The 17,999-nt window shown below is 45.8% G+C and overlaps 8 protein-coding genes across 8 annotated transcripts; 3 read left to right on the plus strand and 5 right to left on the minus strand.

The window, feature by feature from the left end:
• Positions 1 to 2,970: 2,970 nt before the first annotated feature.
• Positions 2,971 to 4,724, minus strand: PHALS_12958 (uncharacterized protein; the record flags this gene model as incomplete). Its single annotated transcript, XM_024728615.1, has 6 exons — positions 2,971 to 3,870; positions 3,928 to 4,011; positions 4,067 to 4,162; positions 4,220 to 4,327; positions 4,384 to 4,605; positions 4,674 to 4,724. 6 exons carry the CDS (start codon positions 4,722 to 4,724, stop codon positions 2,971 to 2,973), a joined length of 1,461 nt encoding a protein of 486 aa, XP_024579074.1.
• Positions 4,725 to 6,595: 1,871 nt separating this feature from the next.
• PHALS_12959 (Uncharacterized conserved membrane protein) lies at positions 6,596 to 8,559 on the plus strand (the record flags this gene model as incomplete). The annotated part of the gene is made up of 7 exons (XM_024728616.1): positions 6,596 to 6,791; positions 6,854 to 6,942; positions 7,011 to 7,071; positions 7,138 to 7,820; positions 7,893 to 8,291; positions 8,351 to 8,413; positions 8,497 to 8,559. 7 exons carry the CDS (start codon positions 6,596 to 6,598, stop codon positions 8,557 to 8,559), a joined length of 1,554 nt encoding a protein of 517 aa, XP_024579075.1.
• PHALS_14651 (uncharacterized protein) lies at positions 8,560 to 9,949 on the minus strand. The gene has a single exon (XM_036407539.1). It carries the CDS (start codon positions 9,427 to 9,429, stop codon positions 9,202 to 9,204), a length of 228 nt encoding a protein of 75 aa, XP_036263233.1. The 5' UTR covers positions 9,430 to 9,949; the 3' UTR covers positions 8,560 to 9,201.
• PHALS_12960 (dna-directed rna polymerase iii subunit) lies at positions 9,950 to 11,177 on the minus strand (the record flags this gene model as incomplete). Its single annotated transcript, XM_024728618.1, has 6 exons — positions 9,950 to 10,042; positions 10,114 to 10,197; positions 10,266 to 10,525; positions 10,585 to 10,690; positions 10,757 to 10,850; positions 10,921 to 11,177. The coding sequence occupies 6 exons, from the start codon at positions 11,175 to 11,177 to the stop codon at positions 9,950 to 9,952; spliced, it is 894 nt and encodes a 297-aa protein (XP_024579077.1).
• Positions 11,178 to 11,290: 113 nt separating this feature from the next.
• Positions 11,291 to 14,179, plus strand: PHALS_12961 (WD40-repeat-containing subunit of the 18S rRNA processing complex; the record flags this gene model as incomplete). Its single annotated transcript, XM_024728619.1, has 3 exons — positions 11,291 to 11,421; positions 11,494 to 14,034; positions 14,104 to 14,179. 3 exons carry the CDS (start codon positions 11,291 to 11,293, stop codon positions 14,177 to 14,179), a joined length of 2,748 nt encoding a protein of 915 aa, XP_024579078.1.
• Positions 14,180 to 14,292: 113 nt separating this feature from the next.
• PHALS_12962 (WD40 repeat-containing protein) lies at positions 14,293 to 15,478 on the minus strand (the record flags this gene model as incomplete). Its single annotated transcript, XM_024728620.1, has 2 exons — positions 14,293 to 15,302; positions 15,373 to 15,478. 2 exons carry the CDS (start codon positions 15,476 to 15,478, stop codon positions 14,293 to 14,295), a joined length of 1,116 nt encoding a protein of 371 aa, XP_024579079.1.
• Positions 15,479 to 15,705: 227 nt separating this feature from the next.
• Positions 15,706 to 16,613, plus strand: PHALS_12963 (TPR repeat-containing protein; the record flags this gene model as incomplete). The annotated part of the gene is made up of 3 exons (XM_024728621.1): positions 15,706 to 15,962; positions 16,024 to 16,117; positions 16,191 to 16,613. The coding sequence occupies 3 exons, from the start codon at positions 15,706 to 15,708 to the stop codon at positions 16,611 to 16,613; spliced, it is 774 nt and encodes a 257-aa protein (XP_024579080.1).
• An 85-nt stretch (positions 16,614 to 16,698) lies between these two features.
• PHALS_12964 (IQ motif, EF-hand binding site) lies at positions 16,699 to 17,846 on the minus strand (the record flags this gene model as incomplete). Its single annotated transcript, XM_024728622.1, has 4 exons — positions 16,699 to 16,845; positions 16,912 to 16,992; positions 17,065 to 17,388; positions 17,457 to 17,846. The coding sequence occupies 4 exons, from the start codon at positions 17,844 to 17,846 to the stop codon at positions 16,699 to 16,701; spliced, it is 942 nt and encodes a 313-aa protein (XP_024579081.1).
• Between the last annotated feature and the right edge of the window lie 153 nt (positions 17,847 to 17,999).

A 17,999-nucleotide genomic window follows, 5' to 3' on the forward strand; every position in this document is an offset into this window, starting at 1 on the left:
TGGAATTTGGAAGCTTTTAGCTTATTATAAGCGTGAACGATACGCCACTTGCCGTTCGGCTTCCGGACACAAAACGTGGGTGTAGAATGGGGAGACTTGCACTCACGCACCATACCTGCCTCGTGCTTCGCACGGAAAATGCATCAATGACGTTACACTGCTCCTTGGGCAGGGGCGATTGATGTGTGTTACGCAGTATTTGGCTTTCGGAACCAGATCAATCTCATGACGCACACCTCGGTCCGGAGGTAGGACCACGGCGGGTCTTTGGAGACGACGTCTTGTAACTTATTTACCAATGGATAGTACGAATCCGAGGGTTCCATCAGGATCAGCGATCCACTTCAAGCGTTCCGCACCCTCTTAAAGTCCTCCGGGACAGCTTCATCCAGAAGCGACGACGAGTTAATCTCCTCGATTGGTCGTATAATGATCATATCGGTTAAATTGGCTGCCTTCAAGGCTCCGACAAACTCTTCGAAGGACATTTCGTCAGGCTCAAGAAGAGCATCCACCGCGAGAATAGCCTCGAGTGTGACTTCACCGTCTTTCTCTCCTGACATACCGTCGACAAGGGTATATATCTGTGCGCTATCGTCTACGGTAGACACACCCTAGGACAGGGTCGACGCCATGCGTTTTGCAGATAACATACGGCTGCGCCGTCTTCTCTCTAAAGCGGGTTCACGTCTCGTCGAGACCATTAAGAACACGCACTCAGCGTCCTCCAGCGTCCCCACTCCCTGCTTCATAGGAGCCTGGATGTATAAACAACATTCGACTAAGAGCTGCGATACTGCAGTCTTCGTCCAGTGAATAACGCCACTCCATGCGCATCAGCCCAAAATGCCTCGGACCTCGTTCGACCATGCCACTCTTGGCATGCAGCAGCTGCTCTGAAACGTGGGCATTGCTCAGTGGGTTACGTGCCACTCCACGTGCATCACAAGGGCCTCGTCCTTGATGCCTCGGACTTCGTCCGACCATGCCACCCTTGACATACAGCAACTACTTCGAAACGTGAGCAGCGCTCAGTGGGCTACGTGCCACTCCACATTCAGCCCACGAACCACGCTCGGGACTCCTGTCCCAAACACCTTTAGTGTTCGACACCACGGATGCTCTGATATCCAGCACATTGACTATCCTGGTCCAGTGCTCGCGCCACCAGCGCTTCTGCTTCCTAGCAGAGGTGGATTCATGACTCACCAAAGTTCCACTAGGAAACGTGCGCGTAGCGCCAAAGGTCTTCGACCTCCAATCAGTCCATGGCTCATGGTGTGTCAACCATGTCATACTATGGATGAGGTCATACCTTGCATCCAAGTCTAAGACTAGGTAGCGTTCCACGCTATCAAAGTCAAGGAGCTTACACCGAGATCCACAGGGACCCTCGGCACAGTGAGAAAAGCCCCCATCGCTAAGCGAACGGTGACGGCGTCACCCAACCGCGCTTTCAGCGCCTCAGCACACAGCTGACTTCCTTCGATCGTAGAGCGTCGAGCATAACTGCCCGACGCCTCGATATCGATAAGGATTTCCATGGCTTTCTTTCCGTGTTCAAGAGCGCGCAGCTCTTCGGGTCTGGTCTTTGCTGCCCTCTACCTCTTTGAAGGTCAACATAAACCAGTTCTTCCCCTGTTGAGCGCCCGAAGCCAACTGGGTTTTCTCGTTTCCCCGCGACAAACCAGGCAGGTAGAAGCGGGACGTCGGATCAACGAACCTTTACGCGCCTAGCGCAGGAGACAACTTGTCCGAAGGTGACGGGCGTCTCCACAGAGAATACCGTCGGGTGTTTACACGCTGCTCAGCAGCTCGGAGCTCTCCATCCTCCTTCCCGGCATAGCTGAGATCTATTGCTGGTCGAGCTCTGAGGTTGTGCATTCTGTGAGGATGGAGGAATATTCCTGTTTGCCCGCAACAGGAATATTCCTCAGGACGGACTTAACAAGCTGATGTACCTATTTGGCCCTGAGGGCGTGGGGCATATCGTTGCGCAAAGGCCTGAGACCCAAAGTGTACCTAGAGGCGTCTTCAACTTATGAAATAGCTCTGTTAGAGCACTTACAGCAGAAGCTGTCAGCGTCGACTGCGTCTTTGACGCCACCATCGACGACGGATGATTTCATTCGACCCAGGTCGCTCTTGGTGAGCGTTTAGACCTTTGAGGGTAAAAATGGAGAGAATATCCTGCTCTGGATAAGAGAGGCCGAGATGACTTTGGCATCCACCATGCTTCAAAATGAAACGAGCAACAGCGCGTGGCGCTAGCTATTTTCAAGCTCGGGGGCCGAGCGCGAGAATGGACACTGACGTGCGGCACTTCGGTTAATGTGGCTTTCCCCTCCTGAAAGGAGCTGAAGTATCAGCTTCTGCGAGTGTTCTCGTCATCCAATCAGGCATATCGCGTGAGATCGCGTTTCTTTGTCGACCGACAGGACATAAAGGAGTTGGTTCAAGCGTTGCGCACTTTCGTTGCCGGGATGACAGCCAATCCTCTCACCGAGGCGGTCGCAGTGACCGTCTACGTGGGGCCTACGCACTGGCGTGGCCAGGATGGAAGTCTTCCGTGTGCATCCGCCATCTTTGAAGAAGCGGTGAACGTGGCATTGAATGCTGAATTCAACTTCAAGTCGGCGCGACTTGTCTGTTACGGTGTAGCCACATCACTGAGTGATTACACTTACTTGTGTAGTACACCTATAGGGTACGTGTATCCCCGTTACATCCATACCGCGAGGGCTGCTTGGAGTGCAGGAGGTAGAACCTCTGCGAGCACTTTAGAGGCGACTAAGTTGGAAAGGTCAATAGGTATGATTTTGCCGACCAGGATCTTGGTACTAGCAGATGTTACGTCTGCCCTTACTTTCTCCATGATGGAGACGGACCATTCGTGGTGATGGAGAATAAAACATGATCATAGTAGAGTTATAGTGTAAGAAAAATCTATGCGATAATGTATATCCTCGCTTACCATCCCCTACGCCGCCATTTAACCCACATCATGTCAGTTGGTTTACTGAGCTCAGAAGTGATAGAGCAATCAGAGTTAAACTGCTGCCTCAAATGTGGTTTTTTGGCGGACGGCACAAACTGCAACTCTCCATGATTCACAATCGAACTGAACGAGTTCACATTATAAAGCTGTGGATGCTGCGATCGAAAAATCATTGCCGTATGTATAGCTTGCCCGATTGTCGATCGCAGATAGCATTCTTTCCAACAGCTAAAAATGCGCCGGTTGAATTCTCGCCTTTTCCTGGTAGAAATTACTAGAAGAATGGCGCGTTGTTGCATTCTCAAGAGCTTAAAATTTGTTTGCAAAGCAGTTTTGAGAGCTTTTATACAATGTTCGGTATCTTGGTTTAGCATGCCATGCCGTTCTCTTTCCATATCCGTAACCTCTTGCTGTGTTCGAATTTGCGATTCAAAAGTTCTTTGCAGACTTTCATAAGCAACTTTCTGCGTTTCAATCAGTTCCAGAACTTTAGGAATCTCCGTTTTGATAACGTCGTTGCGCACTGATACGATTCGCATACGCTCGCTTGTACAAATTTGTCGAGCGCTTTTCAAAATTTCTTTTGCTTTACAGCTGCACCTTGATATATCCGTTTTAATTCCCTGAAGTTGAGCTTGAGTGTTTTCGTGACGTTCAACAGTGGATCGCCCTTTTTCTTCTCTAAAAAGCGACACCCAAGTGAGGAATGTGCCTTGCAGTAGGAATTGTTTCTCCCACATCTCCTGTCGATTTTGTCTCCAATAAATTGCTCGATTCCGAGACAGAACTAGGCGATACATTCGTCGCTCTAATTCCTGAATCTCTCCATGCAGAAGCTTCTGTTGCTCTCGAGAGGTAGTGAGATCTGAAAGCTATATATTGTCGTGAAATTGCAATTAAAAGATGCCAAGAGCTTTTTGCTAGCTTACAGTCAGCTCTGAGCGCACTGATGCTGCCTGTATTTCGCTTTGCATACCAGCTAATCGATCCAAAAGTTCTTTCATCGCCGTTGCCTGTATTCGCATTGTGAACAAACAAGAAATCGTACAAGACGGCTCAAGAACTTACCTGACTCTTTGCTCGCGAAGTATGCTCTTCATTCGTCACTTCTAATATTTTAATGTTATGATTCGCGCTGTTCAAGGAAGCCGTACATTTGCCTAACTACAAAATTGACATGTGGAAGTCTGCACTAATTGTTTCAAATAAGCGAAGGCAAACCTCAGAACTAAGTTTTCGTGTCTCGCTCATGAGTTCACTAATCTTATATTGATCATCTCTCTGCTGACGCTTGCTACCCTCACGGAACTTTTGAAATTCATCTTCACGCTGTGTAAATTTGTCTTTAGAAAGGATATGACTGTACCAAAATTGTATCTCCTCACCTTCAAACTCTCGATACGCTGAATTTCCAGCGTTTTAAGAATCTGATGGGACTTTGCCTCTGCCGCGTCGCGCATCGCTTCAATGCGAAACTTTTCTGCTCGGAGCTTGGCAACTGTGTGTTGAAGCTCAGTCTCGTTGCCTCGTCGAGTTTCCAGTTCACACTCGAGCTTTCGAACTAGCGATCCATGAGCCTCCATTTCCCGACTGCGAGCATCTTCAATCTAGCAATTATAACTCTGTCGGTGGTACGAAGGCTCACAGATTACATGTCAATTTCTCTTCTCTGCACCTGGTGGAGTCGCGCCCGTAAAGAGCAGGCACATGCCTCTCCGGTGGACATACCAGAGCCGACAAGGATTTCCTATTTTTGTTCGTAATTTCGTTTCTCAAATGCTCCTGTGTTCGATGAAACTCCAATTGAATCGTCGACGATTAAGTTCTACAAAACCACAGTCATCTCTTTCGATTATTGAATTTTGATTTAGATCGTTTAAGACGCCGCTCACTTGCCGCGCTCAATTGTGGTAATTACTCATACACAGACTCACATTTGCTTTTTCTTGAATGCGGTACCGATCGCACTGATAGTCGGAGTGAGTCGTGTACAGAAGTCTGAGTGAATAAATTTTAAGTCAAACCAAGCCAATCCGAAATTTCGTTGGATGCAGCATAATTGAAATCTTTCACCGGGTGCAACGTAGACATGGGGAAGATGCCGGTCCAAACACCTGATGTATCCTTTCTGACCGTCTGTGATAGCTCGTCGCCGAAAAAACTATATCAAGTAGGAGAGATAAATGCGGTTAGAAGTCTTATTTGCATGCGGTAAGTAGATTCCGCTGGTTATCTGTCGATTCGTCGAACCTAGTGATAACGTGATCAAAATGCCAGTTTGGATGCTGCGACCGCGTAATGAACTACCAAAAAGAAGAGTGTTTGAGGCTTTCGGTGGTGACTAATTTTGATCGGCTTTTTGGGATGCGGCAGTAAAGGGCCGTAGTGTTGCATTTGGGCACCTTTTGGGCTTTGAAGGCGCCATGATCAATTGCGCAGCAAGCGAGGAGGTGTCAGAATTGTATGCAAGTTAAAGTCACTGCGTGTCTATATCTCAAGTAATAACCGAGACCAATTTCACGTTTTCATGCGGAATCGATCCTTAATCAGGTAGTCAATTGTTTCGAAATATTCTCTTACGCATGGCAAACTTGCGTGAATGAAATCGACGCTCGGTTATCATTTTTGGCTGTTAGTTGTCAATATATACTTTGTTTCCCCGTCCGCAACTTTATCAAACTGTTTTAATATAACCGAACAGGACGTGCTTCCAGGTAAAAAGCCGTGATAGTGGTAATCATCCAGTCATTTTGATGTTACGCTAGCTGTTGGAGTTGTATAACAGGGCCATGCGTATTGAGAAATAAATGAATACGGTTATTAAAGCAAAAATTAAGAGTAACTGAATAGTGGTAATAGTAATGTATGTCATTGTGGTTAATGCAGCATTTGGGATGGAGTAACCACGTTAAACGGAGTTTTCATTGCAATGACCAAGAGTGTTACGTAAGCAGGTCCAGAACGTTTGACCTCATTGCAAGTGACAAATTTAAACTTCAATTTCAGATGAAGTGCAATTTTAGCTGTAACAGATGCGACCCTTGTCGTACTATATCGGCGACGAGTTGAAGTGCATTCCTCTTAGTATTTTTGAAGATTTGTGCTCTGACCTCAAATTTTATAGAATCGGTAACTTAATTGAGCTTTTAAACCCAGTGTTATCATAAGATGGATCGTTATTAGCTGGGTGAAGGATCTTACTACAATGTGGGAGTTCATTGGCATATTATCCGGACTCTTAACGTCAAGTATTCGTGGCGATTTGACGCGTGATACCGAAAGGTTTGCTGTCGCCTCGTGTTGACTACAACCATGATAAACGTCCCCGATCATTCAAGTTACTGTGTAGAATGCAGTGTCTATATATCTGCAGCGCCTCGGTCCAATGCATAATTTATTTGGCAATCCTACTTCAAGCTTTGAGGAGTGCGGCAGCCTCTTGATAGGCGAGATCTTCACCATTGATGAAGCTACATCCTGGAAGCTATGGAAAGCGTGAAGTCTTAAGCTCTGAAATATTCGTAGTATTAAATTTGGATAATTGATGTAAGCTACTTAAAATATCAATTCGAAGTTCCTAAGGTTATATATCATACAATGGCAGGTGCCGATGCTCTGCGCGATATGGAGACACGTGCCATCCGCGAGGCGCAGCTAGAAACATATACTAGCAACTTGGGCTCGGTAGCACTGATGCTTGCAGCATTTCTGTGGCTGACATTGCCTCCATTATGGAGTGTCGTCAACGGCGAGTGGAGCTCTGCCATCTTGCCCAGTCTGTTGGCTACTGCAGGTCTACTGACAAAATAGTCTCTCAACACAATAATCACTCAAGTGAACTTTTTGATCTTGTAGGTCACGGAGTCTTCGTGGTATCGGTGCTGCTAGTGATGCGAGTGGCACAAGTGCAGGGGGAAGAGCTGCTTATTCAATTTAATGCTAAGGTAAGCAAATGGTAATGTGTTCAATAAAGTTGTGTTTAACAAAGTTGCAATATTTATCGCTATTGCAGTACTTGGCTCGAGCTAACAAGTCCGAAGCTATCACTACCTCACTAAGTGGCTCTGCACTAAGTATGAGTATAAGTTTGGCCATTAATAGGCGGGTGAGCTGACTACATAAATTCTGTTGTGATTTAGTTGACGAGGTAATGAAGCTCAAGTCACTGCGTGGACAATTATCAGATAACAAAAAAACGTCTCATAAAGGACGGATTCAAGACAGACACTCCTTCTTTGACCCCGCTCCAGTAAAGACTGTAGAGGACGGCAAGGCGTATCTTCGTCGGCTTTTAAAAGCTCAAAAGCAAACTGAATTGGAAGAATCGATGCACTCAACTTCGGTTTACGGCATGGAAAACTCATACCAGAGTGATGCTTTTGGCATATATGGCAATACATCTATGGTTCCTCGTGTATATCAGGCATCAGGATTTGACCCGTACCTTCGTGATATTAATATTGGAGAGGAGGAGGATCCACTACGTACATCATCGCTTCCGCACATTGCGTGGCAGCAACTTGAAGAGTGGGGACTTGCCATGTTTATGCATTTGTATTGCCGCAACATTCGTCGCTTGCTAGCGTATCACGTGAAAGATGTGGTTGAGGCATTTCTCGATAATGCGAATGCACTGAATAATTGCGGCGTCATGGCAGACGTTTTACTTCGTCGTGTGCCATCGCAGGCGATACTCTGTCCGCCGGGTCAGACCAATCAAATGACGAATGTGTCGCTTTCGGACATGTTGCGAAATCTCGCGAAAGATCCACTGTTTTATAGTCAAGAGCGAGGGGTGTATCTGTTCGAAGAGCATCAAAGTGTACGCTTGATATCCTTGCTATCAAGTCTTTAGAACGATATGTATTGACTTCACATTTCTATGATGATAAAGTTTGAAAAATATTTGAATGTGGGTGATCCAAGCAGTACAGACTATGCTTCACTAGAGCGTCAACAATACGTGCTAGAGCGGCTCATCATGTTGTCAAAAGATCGTAGTCTTGATCGGTATCGTTGGAATAAGGGCTCGACCTGGAAGGGCAAAGATTGGGCTGACAGCTTGCCTACAGATGCGGAGATTTTAATGAACACATTCTGCTGTCTGATGGATAACATGCTACCAGCAGACAACGGGCGTGATCGGCCATTTTGGAAATCTTATTATTTCAACAAGGGCCCGAACAGACCATTTACACTACAAGTTCGAAGTCGGCTGTTCCTCGTAAAAACAGTAGCGCGTCCACCTCATTTTAAGGCGCTGGTCAAGGGGGCGGTCCGGGAGATTGTTCCGGTGCGTATTTATTTGGTTATACTCTCGTTTCGCTGGATTTATTTTGTGATTGTCTGTAGGGAGAGGAGAATTGTTTTCATGCAATCGTCGTTTATCTCCATGCTGTCAAAAAGATGAAAGCCGTACGTTATCCTTTACGCTCGAGTCTATAATCGTATCCTGATTATCAGTTGTGTGGCTACTGCTAATTTGCTCAAATATACAGGGCTACTTGGAGAGCATCAATCTGCACCGAATTTTTGAGCAAGTCTTTGACGTTTCCAAATAGATTACGCCAGCAATTAAATGTGTATTTTGCCTGAACCTGACGCTTCACACTGATGTTACCTGCAAGCTGGCTGCGTGCATTATGCTTTTTTCCTGCTATTCAAATTGACTGGACAGGAAGGTCCCTTGATGGTGCGTACTCTCATTGCTTTCACGAAACTGCTTTGCGCTGCATAGAAAATGACGGTTTACCTCCCGTCGTTTTGTACATTAACCACTCTTGCCATAAGATTAGCTGGTAAAGCGGGTGTAGCAGATGTCGCACTCAAATGTCTCCTTACATGTAGCAATTCCACTGGATCATTTTTTCACAAGTCTGGAGACACTTAAAATGGTTCCACAATCGAATCATCTTCACCTCTAAATGATCGATCTACTCTTTTGTGCGCGTATCATGTCGTGGTCTGGTAAGTTTTCTCATCGCTATTCAAAGAGATCATCGTGTGGAGCAATCAGTGACCAAAAAGTTACCGCTTTTGAGGGTAAAACATGTGTGAGCGGACTCACCGATACAGGGCTGAGTTGAATCGGCCATTATAGACTAACTATCTGCGACTTCACTGCATAGTGGAGGGTCACACCGTTGTAATACTGGTAAAAAGAAGCTCAGCCGTCTGACTTGGTTGCGAGAGTATCGACGTTGTTAAAGCATATTCGTAAAAATACATAAACATTTGTGGCCCCCTGGTTGCAGCAAGTTGTGCTCGTCCCGAGCACCAATGCCATTCCATTCATATACACACAAACACAAGTAGGAGTCGGACAGATGTCCTCGTATAAGCGCTAAATGTGAACGACTTGCCACATCCAAAATAAATGCGAAGAAATCTGTACACGCAGCTAAAAAACGCTTGCGGTTCCCCATGGTCATTGCTGTTCTTAAAACTTGTTACAGCAGTAGAATTGTCAAAGAGCGCGTTGACAAGAATGGTAGCGTTTTGCTCGAAATCATTGCTCAGCGTTATAGATGATTCAGTAGCCTTTTCCTCCATTGTCAGTGGCTTTTTTGACAAGCTTTCGTTACATGAAGTGCTTGCTTCATTATCGACAGCTTTTTCAATCATAACATTAACAGACTTTGATCCAGCCAAAAACAATTTCTTACGTCACTGCGGCGAAAATCGGGTAAAACGCCTGCATCGACCGGAAGCCTGCAGTCACAGTATATGTTCTCGAACATGTTCTGTGCTAGGAACGTTTGTCAGCGTAGGGTATGATCGCAGCCAAATACCATAACAATGTTGGATCAGGAAAAAGCGGGTAAGACGCTAGCCCAGGATCAGAGAAACTGTGGACAAATGCCGGTGTTGAGGGATAATCGATCAGACAACGATTAAATTAAACTATATGCTGCAAGTCTATTGTATTTTAGAATATGTCCGACGTAGGAGCTAAATGTCAAGCTCCTTGATGCCCAGCCACTTCGTCATATATAGACACGAGCGCGGCGAAATAACATTACCTTCCTGGCACTGGGCAAACACCTATAAATAAAACAACACAAAATGTGATACCAGAACGAAAATTTGTCTCGAAACTCAAGACGTAGACGTACCGGACATACGCCACACGGAGTGTCGGACAAATAATTAAAGGTGGTGATCTGTTGCGAAATTTTGTACTTGGTCTCGTGAGAAGTCTGGAGAATCGGACGTGAATATGTGAGGCGAGTTATAATTGAGACAGATTCAAACAAACGTCACGTACACCAGGCGTTAGCCGCACTGAACGCACTTCTTCAACACGACCATCATACATGAGCGTCTGAATGATAGAGTAGATTTCCTCTGGACCGAGCGCTACCTTAGAGATACCCGAAGCATGCACTTTGTCGGTAATTGAGTGCAAAGTACTCATTCCTGATGCCTTGATCACTTCATAGACAAAAGTGCTGAGTGTGTCGATGAATTCGTGATCGAACTCTTGCTCATTGTACCATGGACCACCTGTGATCTCCGTCGAAGGCACTGGTAGTAGTTTACGTTAGTAACATACTAAGTATTGTCATTCGTTCAATGAGACTTACCCAAGTCAAATAGCATATATAGCTTTTTGTTTTTGCTGCTGATCGACTTGACCGACTTGACAAGATGACGGGTCTCCAGGAGTCGCAACGTCTTGGTCACAAGTTGCTAATTCACCAGGGCATATAAGTCCCGCCAACTCTTTTTTATTATCATCAAAACATCTAAGCACACCTGCGGAATATTTGTGTTTGACTTAATGTCTCTAGTCCAAATGCCTTTATTACCTGCACGCTCTATTTCCTGCAGCACCAAACGTTGCTCCAATCTGTGGCGTGTTCATCGCATACAATATCAAGTCATTTCTATCCGACCAAGTAAATCTTTGGGAAACGTACGTGAGTCCACGAACGCGTTCGGCTTCCTCAGCATCAACAATTCCATAAGACAGAACGTTCCCCTTCTTAAATATCTTGATCTTGCCCTCAGTGAGCAACGTATTGATTACTTCCGGTAGCTGGTCGTAGCCACCGCCACCTTCCGTCTGAAAGTAATCACGTACTTCAGCGTCAGTCACAGACTCTCGATAGTTGCGTAATAGACCTAAAAACTTGGTCATGACGCTAGGTGCGCCCTTGGGCATTGACGAAGCCATGGCTGGGATGACAAATGATAATCGTAGAGTTACAGCATTTAATTGGTTTAAAAACTAATGACATCCTCTATAATATGCTGACCAACCAGTGACAACACTTTTAATTTTGTGAAATGAAGTTCGCTTACCAATTCAAGCATTTGTGTGGAAGCGTCTATTCTCAAGGCAATGTCATCTTTACACCTGACGGGAATTCAGTGTTGAGTCCTGTAGGCAATCGCGTCACTCAATTTGATCTCATCAAGTGCGTTTACAGAACGATATACTGAATATATCATACAGATTGACTTATCCTAAATGCCAATGTACCTTGCAGTAACACTTCACGGACTTTTGCCTTTGAAGCTCGTAAAAACATTGAGCGAGTTGCAGTTTCGCACAACTCACGGTTGCTACTTATTGTGGATGAGGATGGTCGTTGTTTATTGATCAATTTAAAGCGCGGTGTTGTACTTTACCGTTTCCACTTTAAGCAGCGTGTTACGGCTTTAAATTTCAGCCCCGATGATCAATACATTGCTGCTGCAATCGGTAACAAGGTACAGCTGTGGCGCACGCCTGGGATTGTACGTGAATTTGCTCCATTTGTGCTGCACCGAACATACACTGGACATTATGCAGATGTGGTTAGCGTGTCATGGTCGCACGATGCAAAGTTCTTTGTAACGAGTGCAGAGGATCTTTCAGCACGTGTATTTTCAGTTGATTCATACCCAAATTTCAAGCCTTTGACCCTCTCAGGCCACCGCGATGTGGTCGTGGGCGCGTTTTTCGCGCAAGATGACAGATCGATTTTTACAGTTGGACGCGATGGAGGAGCTTTCGAATGGAAATACAAATTGCCGTATGCCGAAAAGACGGAACAAACGACGGATGAAAGTGAGGAGGAGCAGAATGAAAATGATGAAGAAAGTGAAACAGTCGAGAACACGAAAAATAGTCATTTGAGTTGTGGTGATGACGAAAGCAAAAGTGAGAATGAAATCGCTAGTAAGACACGCAAGCGTAAACTATCACAGTCGACCTCTGTTCCAGAAATCGCACGAGCTTACAAATGGTACACTTGTCAAAAGCACGTGCTCAAAATGGACTATGCTAAGGTGCTATGTTGCACCTTTCACTCGTCCACTGGCATTCTTGTGGTAGGCTTTAGTAATGGTACATTTGGTCTGTACGAACTACCTGCGTTTGTGAATATTCACACACTAAGTGTCACGCAAAATGAGCTTGAGACGGTCGCAGTGAATGCGAGTGGGGAATGGCTGGCCTTTGCGTCGCGCAAACTCGGCCAGCTGCTGGTGTGGGAGTGGCGCTCAGAGACATATGTACTAAAGCAGCAAGGCCACTACTTTGATCTAAATGCTGCAAGCTACTCACCGGACGGACGCCTTCTCGCTACTGGTGCTGACGATGCTAAGGTCAAACTCTGGGATACAAACACTGGTTTTTGCTATGTCACATTTACAGAACACTCTGCTCCTGTGACGGCTGTGCAATTTGCTACCTCCGGTCAAGCCGTTCTAAGTGCGTCTTTAGATGGTACCGTACGTGCATTTGATTTGAATCGATACAAAAACTTTCGTGTTCTTACCACACCCGAACCCACGCAATTCCTTTCGCTAGCACTCGATCAGAGTGGACAAGTTGTGTGTGCTGGCTCGATGGACCCATTCAATGTGTACATTTGGTCACTGCAGACTGGTCGTCTCACGGACGTACTAAGCGGTCATTCTGGACCTGTAACGTCACTGGCCTTTTCACCTTCATCGTCTGCTGAGCCCGTTCTAGCATCAGCTTCATGGGACCACACTGTGCGGCTTTGGAATCCGTTTGCCAGCAAAAAGAGCTTTATCGAACCCCTAGCTCACCCCACGGATGTGTTGGCAGTTGCTATTCGTCCAGATGGTAAACAACTAGCATCCACGACACTAAACGGTGCAATCAATATTTGGAATATAGAAGATGGGGAACAAATTGGTACGATTGAAGGAAAGCGTGACATTGCTGGAGGGCGTAAGGAATCAGATCTCATCACAGCGGCTAACAACCAGCTCACAAAGCATTTCACAAGCGTTTGCTATTCGGCAGATGGCTCGCTACTTCTTGCTGGCGGACGCTCCAAATTCGTTTGTATCTATGCAGTAGAGTCGCAGCTTTTGCTAAAAAAGTTTCAGATTTCACACAACCTGTCTCTCGATGGTATCTTGGAAAAGCTTAACAATAAGAACGTAACTGAGAGTGGTATCAGTAAGAGTGCGCTTGATGCACATCTTAATGACTCGGAAATTTCAAGCCACAAAGAAAGTGATGATCTTGTGGGTGCAAAGCGGGCGATTGACCCCGGTAATCGCCGTAAAAACATGGAGGTGCTGTCAAAAGCTGTTCTTTTTTCTCCGACAGGGCGTGCTTGGGCTGCTGCAACCACGGAAGGCCTCTTAATTTACGGTCTCGACGAGAGTCTGGCCTTTGACCCATTCGAGCTGGATGAAGACATCACACCTGAAAATATTTCTCAGGCGCTTACACGCTGCGAATACTCGCGTGCATTAATTATGGCGCTGCATTTAAATGAGGAGCCGCTTATTGCGCGATGCGTGGAAAGTGTTCCGGTTGCAAATATCCTGCTTGTGGCTAAATCGCTGCATTGCGAAATGTATCTACAACGATTGCTGCAGCTGCTCGCTAAGCGGCTGGAATGTAGTCCACACCTTGAGTTTTATCTTCAGTGGAGTCTTGCAGTGCTGAATACGCATGGCCAATCACTGCGGGATGACCCGTCGAACAGCGCTACGTGCCTTCCTCCACTACGCTCATTACAGAAGAGCATTGCGCGTCATCTACAAGATCTTGCTAAGATGTACGTAATCATCAAGTGTAAAGATATGTCATTCTTCCTGTCACTCACTAGCTCTTTGCTCTGTTTAAGATGCGATGACAACCAGTTCACACTCAGTTATCTTAAAAATCTGAGCAAGATGCAACAGACGCTGAAGAACCATTAGAGCAAGGGCAGATTGGATCGAGGTTCGCTTTTTATGAATCTTAATGGTGAAACCGTGTTTAAGAGCCTCTTCATGGTACTCGTACATGCAGCAGTAGAGTTTCACTAGTAAGCTTAAGCTTTTGATAACTCGTTGCGACTAACCTTCCTGTCTTCATCACTTTCAACGCTTGGCCTCCAAATTTTAATGTCTCGATTGGAACCAGATACCAGTAGCGCACGGGCTGGATGAGCTGCAAGTGCAAGCACTGGATGGTCGTGACCAGTCAAGACCGAGGCTACATCTTGTGTGCCCACATCCCACATAAAAATCTGATTGTTCTCCGATCCACAGACAAGAAGTGGACGTGAGTTACATGGCTGCTCCAAGAAAGCGCATTGCATGCTAAACTTGCGGTTTACATGACCGCTATATGTACGCACACAGATGTCATGCATATAGTCCCACAGACGAATTGTACCATCGAGGGTTGAGCTAATTACGTAGCGTCCATTGGGTGTAAAACTTGCACTACCAACAGGTGCTGCCGGTTCTGTGATAATTGTGCGTAAACACTGACGAGAAGCAACATCCCACACACGCACCAAACCGTCATATCCAGCCGTGACCAACAGCGAGCCGTCCAACGGGTGAAAGTGCACACTCGCCACGGGCTCTTGATGAGCATTGATTTCAGCAATTGTTTTACCACAACGAACATCCCAGAGCCTGACGTTTTCATCATAAGAGCCCGTGGCAACCAATGATCCCTGTGGGTTAATAGCCACGCAACTTACAAAGCCCGCATGCGTCTCAACTGGCGGGTCGTTTGACACGACCTCAGCACTTAATTCGTCCTTTTCAAGCCCTAATATTGCGGATGAACCTCCCAAAAGTGACAACGGAGTATTAAGAGCAGCATCCAAGCTTCGATAAGTGGCACCTAAGGTAATCAACGTCTTAGCCGTTTCCACGTCCCAGAGTCGCGCTGTGCGATCGTCCGAGGCCGACGCTAAGTGCCGCGAATCCGGCGACCAGCACGCAGCAGACACACCAGCTTCGTGTCCGTACAGAGAAATCTTAGATGTCGTCTCTAACTCATTAGATACCGTCAAACGCCAGATTTTAACTAAAGAATCGGCCGCTGCGAAGGAAGGACGGTGTTTAGTGGATAAGTTATGTGTCAAAAAAAGCGTTACAAGAAAATAACATACAGGATGAAGCTAAAAGAGTTTCATTAGGAGAGAAGCAGAGACTAGAAATGGGCTTGGCGTGCACAGAGGATGTCTGATGCGCGATCCAAGCTGCAGAAGGTTGCATTATTGGCATTCACCGTTTATCGCTTCCATAAGGTATGCTTAACACAAATATATGGATTTTGATACGATAGATAGCAAATACACTTTTTGGTATCAATTCAAAGAAACAAGTAAGTAAGTAGTCAAAAGATATGACTTTAATCTAATTTGGTCCAGGGTCTTCGAGAACATTAGTGCAGTTGCCCAAAATGTAGCATATCCGTCATTTAATTCAATACTGTCAATACCATGGAGTCTCGATTTGAGGTGTTGGAAGAGGAGACGCACTACCCTGTAGCACATCTTAAGGACGAGACTAATAGTCATCCTCAAGTGTCACTGGAAGAGAAGGAGGAAGAAACGTTGGAGCAGCAGTTAGAGCGTCTCGTGCTCAGTGTTAAGAATGACGATGTGGATGAGGATACATCAGACGAGAAGAATGAAGGCGTCAAAGACAAATCAAAATATGTCAAAAAGGCATCAAGTGCCAAAGAACTCGGCAACAAGTGCGTTTAGATCTTTTTGTCTCCGGATTAAAAGCTGCTAATTTTTACTGTTGGGTATCAGATTTTTCTCACGAGGCAGCTTTTTGGACGCTATCGAGTGCTACACAACAGCACTGAAGCTCTGCCCCGTAGATGAAGAGTATGCATACAATAGAGTGCGTTGAAAATGTTAAAGATTCGCATATTGGAGCTAACACTAGCCACTATGTTAAATGATTTAATACACAGGCAGTCTACTTCAGCAACCGAGCAGCGTGTCTGATGCGCCTTGGGCGGACTGAAGAGTCGGTGGACGATTGTACACAGGCAGTGACTCTTTCGCCTACATATGTGAAGGCTCTTTTACGGCGGGCAGAGGCATATGAAAAGATGGACAAGCTGGAGGAAGCCTTAGCAGATTACAACGCCATCCTCAAGATCGACCCAACGGTGCCCACGGCTGTAAAGAACCATGAGCGACTTCAGAAGGTTGTGCACGAGCGGCAGGAAAAGATGAAGGCAGAGATGTTGGATAAGCTCAAGGGATTTGGTAACACGATCCTGGGCAAATTTGGACTCAGCACCGATAATTTTCAAATGGTCCAGGATCCTGCTACGGGATCGTACAACATTAACTTTCAACAAAACCCAGGACAGCAGCCGTCGAAGTAAATTTTTGCTAGACACCATTAACGTCTTTGTAAACAATCGTGGTCAAGTTTCTTACCGACTTGACTGCATTTTATACACGCGCAAATTATTTTTTCTTGCCTTTCAAGCTAGCTTTGCTTTTCTTGCTACTTTTCTTGCCTTTTCTGCCCTTGGTCATTTTTTTAGTGTACTCTCGGCGGCACAGAATCCCTCGATACACTTTTTGAATTTTGGTGGCTGCGTTGAAGATTTTCTGTACATGACTCAAGTTTTGAGCAAAGTCTTTAGTCAAAACATTGCATGCATTATATCAACTCACCATTAGCTTCTCGCACTCAAGCGCTCGAATTCCTGCAAGTATATGCTCTTCAGCATCAATACGAGATTGCTCCTCGTCAATCTGGCAACAAGTGAGATCACCACGTATCAGTTATCAATGGTAGTATAGCGTTGACAAATTATGACGGCATACCTTTAAAAAGTGTTCATCAAACTGCTCGCACTTCTCCAGCTCGTTTTGGAACATTTTTTTCTCCGTAAGAAACTCATCAATTATTTTTTCAAGCGCCTTGTCGTAATTCTCGACCGCTGCTGCAACCTCAGCAGCCAATTTGATCTTCTTCTTTCGTAGTGCATCTTCTTCATTTTGATGCTCCTGCACCATCGTCGCTGCTCGTAACTCTAGCACAGACGCTTGATTCAACAACACCTTCATTTCGTCCGAATATTGGTCATATGATTTAGCTTGTGCTTCTTTGACGTCAGTTTCTATCATTGCCAATTCATGCGAAGCATTCTGCCACATTCAATAGAAAATTAGTACCAGAGATGCGCGAGCTTCTACGATTTGCAACATCGTATTACCTGATTAATTGCATTCAACTCGGCTCGCAGCTTTTGCACTTGTGCATCCAGCAGTGCGTCCTCATCTTCTCTAGCCTTGCGCGTCTCTTTAAGTTTTTCTCGAATTGCCGACCGTTCATCGTCCGCTTGCTTGAGCCGGCTTTCAGCCACTATCATAAGCTCTTTCTTTGACTTCGCATCCTCTAATGTCTTATCTAGTTGTGTGTGCGTAATATCCGCAAGCTCTGACAAGGTTTTCACCAGCATCTGCAAGTTTGCAGAGCGGCTGTGAGCTGCTGCTTCATTGTGGCGCAGCACCTCCACAGCTACTGGGTTTTCACGTAAGTCACGACAAAAGGCTCTTGCTGTTACTTGAACTTGGTTCGCGATTTCTTCGTGTCGAGGATCCATTGCTTGAATAGCCTGTAAATAAAGCTGCTCCCATCTCCAATGCTCACGTAACAGTTCGGCTGAGTTGAGGCATCGATCTTCGCGAAGTGAGTCCAACAGCGACGTTTGTGGCTCGAGTGGCACATAAGTGAGGTACTTTATGCGATCTAACAG

The sequence above is a fragment of the Plasmopara halstedii genome, assembly GCF_900000015.1.
Source record: "Plasmopara halstedii genome assembly, contig: Scaffold_650, whole genome shotgun sequence".
In the NCBI taxonomy this organism is placed as follows: Eukaryota; Oomycota; class Peronosporomycetes; order Peronosporales; family Peronosporaceae; genus Plasmopara; species Plasmopara halstedii.